Below are 7,077 nucleotides of genomic sequence, written 5' to 3'. Positions count from 1 at the left end.
GGGTCCTGAGGTAGAAAGAAGTGGTGACTGAAGGAAAGAAGAGACTGAGGCACAGGCAGGGAGACTGAGGGCCAGAGGGGAGGGAGATCAGGGGGCAAGGGAGGAGAAAATAGGGAGCAGAGAGAGAAGTAATTGGATATCCAGGGGCCACGCCAGCAGGTCTCTATATACAGACTCTGGCGTCCCTGCCTCGCTTTAGTGGTTCCAACAGAAGCTTGACCTGTCCCAGGACAGGAGTCTGGAAAGAAACCTGAGCTCCTGATCAAAGACTGTAAATTTAAAGGCCAGCCCTGGGAACGTGAGATGAAGTCTTGAGTGAGCGGAGAGAACACAGCACCTAGAGCCCTTGAACAGAGGACTGGACACCATGGCCATTGGGCCTGTCCCGTGGCTGGGCCCTCTGCTCCTGGTTTCCCTCTGGGGGTCCTCAGCTCCAGGTAGGAGGATCCTGAGGGTCAGGCAGGGGCTCCTAAGGGGGCCTGGCCTGACTCTTTCCCCTCCACGTCCCACAGCTTCTCTCCTAAGGCGCCTAGGTGAGCACATTCAGCGGTTTCAGGAGAGCTCTGGCCTGGGCCTGAGCCTGGACCCAGGAGGTGTGGCCCTCCCAAAAGAGGGGTGGCTGGAGCAGCCACTGGACCCCTTCAATGCCTCCGACAGACGATCCTTCCTGCAGGTGAGGCCCGGAGAGGGGGAGTCCACTGTGTCCCCTGCCCCCCTCCTCAGTCTCCCTACCCTGCCCCTCAGTCTCTGCTTTCCATTCCTATCTCTACACCTCTGTCTCCCGATCCCTCTCCCCCTCAGTCTTATCCGATGCCTGCTGTCAGAATCCCTTATGGCCCTTTAGTCTAGCCCCTCTGTTTTTTGCATTTGCCCTCTACCCCCTAATCTCCCCTTCTTTTCTTCAGCCTCCTACTTTTTTTTCCCTCAGGTCCTGTCCTTCAGTCTTTCCTTTTCCCTGTCATTCACTCTCACTCCCTCACTGCCCCTCAACACCGCCCCCGCATCCTTCAGATTAAACACTAAACCCACCACCAAGTCTCAGTATGGAGCAAAAATCTGGACCATCATTGGAACCAGACCTGGTTAACAACAGGCACTTGAAGATACCTACTGAATGAATGAACAGATTTACCATTTTTCACACCTACCCTATCCACAGTCTCCAGAGGTCATCTCACGTAGGCCCTATTCCTAAATCCATCTGCATTCATTACTTATTCTACAATTATTATTTCAATATATTGCAAGTGTCTACCAAGAGCTAGCCACTGTTCTTGACCCTGGGGATATAAGAGTGAAAAAGCTGACAAAAATATCTGCTCTTGTAGATCTTACATTCTAGATGAGGAGACAAACAGGAGAGAAATGAACATGTAAATAAACAAGCCTATTTCAGTTACTATAGGTATACGGAGATCCATTAGGGAGAGAGACTGGAGTGAACAGGGAATAAAGAACAGGTCAGAACTCTCACAATCCCATTTCTTCTTCCCCATCCTACCTCTTAGCGGTATTGGGTAAATGACCAACATTGGACCAGCCAGGATGGGCCTGTATTCCTGCATCTGGGGGGCGAAGGCAGCCTTGGGCCTGGCTCAGTGATGAGAGGTAAGATGCAAGGGTAAGGAAAGACATAGCTGAGGAGCTGGTGGAGGCCAGGAAGGGGAGTTGCATATTGTAGTGCTATGAGGTCTGAGGGTTGCAGGAGTTGACACCCACTTCACACACACCCCTTCTGGACTCTTCACAGGGCACCCTGCAACCCTGGCCCCAGTCTGGGGGGCCCTGGTGATAGGTCTGGAACATAGATTTTATGGCCTGAGTATACCCGCTGAGGGGCTCGACGTGGCCCAGCTCCGCTTCTTGTCCAGCCGCCATGCGTGAGTAGGGGTAGGGAAAGTGTTTGGGGTCATGGGACTGAGGATGTCTGTGTTTTGGCATCTCTGCATCTGTGTCTCTCTCCTCCACTGCCCAAAGTTGACCTCTGAGTCTCTGGTCCCATGTTTTTGTCTCTGTCTTTCAGTGTCCTGTTCTTTATTTCCCCATCTCTGGGTCTCTCTCCTTCCCTTTCCCCCAACACCCCCCTTGCACTGTATTCTTACATTTTGCTGTCTCACTATGGCCTGTTGGTCCAGACCATCAGCATCTCTTACCTGGATGACACAGCCTCCTCACTGGTCTCCTTGTTTCTGCCCTTGATCCCTCCAGTCTATTCTCCAGATGAAGCAGAGTGATCATTAGAGCATAAACCAGATCACCTCTCTCCCGGCTCAAATCCCTCACATGTCTCTCATCACACTCAGAGTAAAGACAAAAGATTTGCAGTGGCCACAAGGTCTGATTGGCTCTGGCTCCCCAGTTAACTCTCTGATCTCTCCTACAGGCTAGATTTTCACCCAAACTGCCTTGGAGGTTTTTCCTCTCCCACCTAGTCTGGAAGAGAATGGTGGAGGCTTTCCAGATGGGTCTCCCTTTACCTAGGCACTCATGTAGAAATGAGTTTGTGGGCATGGGGAGTCCTCAGAAATACCTCATGAGAAAAGAGCCCTAGCTTCTGGCCAGACTTCCTCCATTCTCCATTCCCGCCTATACAATGAGGGAATCTTCAGGGATTCCCGGTGCAGGGGACTGACCCAGCCTCCCCTCTGACCCTAGGCTGGCCGATGTGGTCTCTGCCCGCCTCGCACTCTCCCGCCTCTTCAACGTCTCCTTCTCCAGCCCCTGGCTCTGCTTCGGAGGCTCCTATGCCGGCTCCCTGGCTGCCTGGGCCAGGCTGAAGGTCCCGGGACTCCTCTGGGAGGACTGGGTGGAGGGAACCTGGACTCCGGGGTCCCCAACTCAGATAATAGAATACCTGCCCACCACACTCCCTCCTCCCACACCCTCCTTTCCGCCCAGAAGAGCTTCCTACAATCTGCCTTCACGGGAGTCCCGTGTATAGAACGTAGGGACTTGCCTAAGATCACACAACGAGTGAGTGACACAGGGGCGGGAAGATATGGGATCCCAGTCCCTAAGCCTCCAGGCTGACAACTTCTCCTCCCTCAGTTTCCCCATCTCATTTTCGCCTCCGTCGCCTCTTCCGCTCCGGTGCGGGCCATACTGGATTTCTCCGAGTATAATGACGTAAGGATGGCGGGCGGTGGGTCCGGGTGGGGAGGAGGGCCTCAGTGGTAGGAGTCACCTGATACTCTCCGGCGGTCGGACTTTAGGTGGTGTCTAGAAGCCTAATGAACACTGCGATTGGCGGATCCCTGGAGGTAGGATGTGGGGCCCAGTCCGAAGGGGATAGGGAGAGAGAAGAGGCCTTGAGGATGGGGGCCAAAAGAAAAGGCTGAAGCTTGCAAGGTGTCGGGGTCTGAGGGACTTGGGAGCCCCGAGAGGTGGGTGGATTTGGGAAGAAGGCGGGAGCTGAAGATGGTTCCGGGTACCAAGAAGGGAGGAGACCCAACAGGGGCGGGGCTGATACGGAGGCAGGGCCTGGGGACGGAAGACCCTATCAGGAGACTGTTCCACTGTGGGGCGGGGCCTGGGGAACGACCCGGAGGAGGAGCCGGAAGAGGGCGGGGCCTTGGGGGCTGAGTGGCGTTCAACTGCCCCCGGGATGAATCTGGCGCCGGGAAAGTGGGGAGCCCAGGGAGGATGCAGGTCGTGGAAAGGGAAAGGCCGGGGCCCGGGTCCGAGTCTTCGCCAACCCTGCCTCTCGTTCCCAACAGTGCCGGGCTGCTGCGTCCGCAGCCTTTGCGGAGGTGGAGCGACGACTGCGCGCGGGCGCCTCGGCTCAGGCAGCGCTGCAAGCGGAGCTGGGCGCATGTGGGTCCCTGGGGCGCGTTGCGGACCAAGCAGAGCTGCTGGGGGCGCTGCAGGCACTCGTGGGAGGGGCGGTGCAGTACGACGGGCAAGCGGGAGCGCCGCTGAGTGTGCGACAGCTCTGCGGACTCCTCCTCGGGGACCGGGACAACTGCAGCAGCCCTGCGCCCTACCGCGGGCTTCGTCGGGCAGTGCAGGTGAGCACCCCTGAGCACCGCCAGGCGTCGACAGACAAGGGTTCCTGCTCCACCTCCGCTGTGTGATCTTCGGCAAGCGTAAAGCCTTCTGCACCTTAGTTTCCTCATCTGTAAAATGGGTATGCCATCTCCTAGGGACCTCGGAGGTGAAATGAAGTAGGGGCATGGAAAACACTCAACAGGGAGCCTGGCACACCGTATGCAAATGTTAACGACTATGCTTACTATCTAGCTTGCCTACCTTGTTCTGGCCTCTTCCTGGAGCCTGCAACAACGTCTAGCACACAGCAAGCTCTCAATTAGTATTTATAGAATGAAAAACGGTAGCCCTGGGGACACAGTTCTCCTAGAGACCGGGCTCCCAGCCTTGGAATCCACAGCTACAATCCAGCTGTCACTTTTCCAGCGTTGTCTGCACCAAGTACTGTGCAGTGTGCTTCACATTTATTATTTCGTTGAATTCTCACAATAGTTCGAGTTAGGCACAGCTGAGGAAACTGAGATCTAAGATATTCTCACGTGCCCAAGATCTCACAGGTAAGATGTTCTTAGTCATCTAGTACCTTAATCTCTAACCCACAGGGACCTAGGTCCCCACCACCTCTGACGACTGACTCCCAGGAGAACTCAGGGACTCACTCTTCTGACTTCTGACTTTTGACTTGTAGGGATCTATGGCTCCATGCCCTGGCTTGATGGGGGGAAGGGAGGAATGTATGTATGTATATATGTATGTATATTGTCCCCTAGGTTGTCACACACAGCCTGGGTCAGAAGTGTTTAAGCTTTTCTCGAGCAGAGACAGTGGCACAGCTGAAGGTCACAGAACCCCAAGTGGCTGGCGTTGGCGACCGGCAGTGGTTGTACCAGACCTGTACCGAGTTTGGCTACTGTGAGTGACTGGCCTAACCCTCACCCCCAAAACATACATTCTTTGCTATGCCCAGACAAGCCATCTAACAGGTAGTCTGGACTCGTTTTCATTTCCATAGGACAACTAGCCGGACTGCTGGGCCTCGTTTAACCTGCAGGTGTGGGGTGTGGGGTGAACAGCCGTACTAGAGTGTGCGTGTGTGCTTGGCCTTCACGTACATTCTCACTCACACACTTAGCCCTCAACATGAGTGATCGTCCCTTCAATCTGCTCTTCATCTGTGTGCCTGTCCCAGGAATGGCCTTACCCTCTCCAGTTACCAGGCTAGAAACCCTAACAGTACTTTGCATGCCTCCTTTCCATCATCCCCATAGCTTGTCAATCATTGAGTCTTCCCCACTCTTTATCCTGGACAACTCTGCAGTTCACCCAAACCCTTTCTCTTCCCACCTCTGCTGTCCTGGTAGTTACCCCCATGTTCTCCTGCCTGGATCCCTGACCCAGCCTCTTCTCTGGTCTCTAGGCCTTCCCTTCACCCATACAATGCAACTTCCTCACAGGGCTTTGCATATTTTGACACCCAACCACCCCCCACCTCCGCCCGGATACACCAATCTTCCTAATCCTCAGGCATTCTCTCCGATTACTTATCTTCCCCTCTTCACACAGTTTACTCGTTTTCAAGTCTCAACACAAGATGTCCCGTCCTCAGGAAGGGAGGCAGATCTCTCAAGATAAGTCTGCCTCCCTGCCCCCCACCCCATTAGCTCCTTGTTCTTCTCCTTAGCACTTTCCACAGTCTTACCATACATTCTTTATTGCCTATCTCCCCTCTGGACTGTGAGTCCTGTGACAGCAAAGCCTGGGGCTGTTTTGTTGTCACTATGTTCCCAATATATTGTTCAACATATATCTGACTACATGGTAGGTGCTCAAATAAATGGTGAAGGAAGGAAAGAATTAATATGAGGCCGAGAAGTTAGATTTACCCTGAAAGTACAGGGGAGCTATGGATATTAAGCAGGGGTCCAATTTGTGCTTTCAGCACTCCAGGCTCATTCTCACTTCTAGACCTTTGCACATGCGGTTTCTTCTTTTCTCTCTTTGTTTGCCTCACTCCGGCTAATTCCTTAAGGTCTTATCCCTTGCAGGATGCTGTCCCTGAGCCCACTGTGTTCCCTCTGAGACGGTCCCACCCCTACCCCAGGCCTTTGTCCATAACAGCCCTGATCATTCTGGGCCATCACTGTCTGGGGCTGAGTATGTCTCTGACAGGACCATGAACTCATTGAAAGGAGGGTCTGGAGCTGTCTTGGTCATCAGTGGGGAGAGCTCTGTAAACAATTATTAAAGAGGTAGGGGACTGGCTATGTACTCCACACTTATGGATACCTCTCTCCACAGATGTCACCTGTGAGGTCCCTGGATGCCCTTTCTCCCAGCTCCCAGCTCTGCCTTCCCAACTAGAGCTATGTGAGCAGGTGTTCGGGTTTTCAGCCTCATCCATAGCCCAGGCTGTGTCCCAGACGAACTCCTACTATGGTGGCCAGACCCCAGGGGCCACCCGAGTGCTGTTTGTTAATGGTGAGCATGCTATCAGAACCTGACTCCTTAGTGTCTACCTGGCCCCAGCTCAACACACCATTCTCTCCTTTCTTTCCAGGGGATATAGACCCCTGGCATGTGCTAAGTATAACACAGCCTTTGGGACCCTCAGAATCAGCCCTTCTCATCCCTAATGCTTCTCATTGCTTGGACATGGCACCTGAGAGACCCTCAGACTCCCCCAGCCTCCGCCTAGCACGCCAGGTAAGAGAAAAAGCTCTGGGTGATTTGCACTGTCACTTGCATACTAATTTGCATGTTCCTGCTCTCTACTAGTGCTGGAGTCTGACTGTCCAAATTCTCTCCACCTCGCCACAGAACATCTTCCAGCAGCTGCAGACCTGGCTTGGTCCGGCAAAGAAGAGCCAGGTTAGGGGTGGGGTCTGAGCCTCACATCCTCACCATTCCTCGTGTGGCCACCTCAGTCCTGGATGTATACACTTATTGGACAAGAGAAAGCTTGTTTTGAAAGAGGAGATTCCCAGGAATTCGGATTTAGCACCTGTTCTGCATAAAACTGACTTGTGTCTGCAAACGTCCTCACTCCCAAATAAAAGTGCTGTTATAGACAGAGTTATGTGAATATAAGTG

At 53.6% G+C, this 7,077-nt stretch overlaps 1 protein-coding gene across 1 annotated transcript; it reads left to right on the top strand.

The window, feature by feature from the left end:
- Positions 1 to 358: 358 nt before the first annotated feature.
- On the top strand, positions 359 to 6,873 carry PRSS16 (serine protease 16; the record flags this gene model as incomplete). The annotated part of the gene is made up of 12 exons (XM_081246808.1): positions 359 to 437; positions 513 to 673; positions 1,509 to 1,608; positions 1,751 to 1,880; positions 2,656 to 2,779; positions 3,049 to 3,126; positions 3,213 to 3,260; positions 3,717 to 4,007; positions 4,758 to 4,899; positions 6,286 to 6,465; positions 6,545 to 6,690; positions 6,805 to 6,873. Exons 1-12 carry the CDS (start codon positions 368 to 370, stop codon positions 6,871 to 6,873), a joined length of 1,539 nt encoding a protein of 512 aa, XP_081102934.1. The 5' UTR covers positions 359 to 367.
- Positions 6,874 to 7,077: the final 204 nt, after the last annotated feature.

The sequence above is a fragment of the Mesoplodon bidens genome (genome assembly GCF_964165515.1).
Source record: "Mesoplodon bidens genome assembly, chromosome: 10".
In the NCBI taxonomy this organism is placed as follows: Eukaryota; Metazoa; Chordata; class Mammalia; order Artiodactyla; family Ziphiidae; genus Mesoplodon; species Mesoplodon bidens.
Note: the sequence above shows the minus strand (reverse complement) of the source record. Positions and strands in the feature narration are given on the sequence as shown.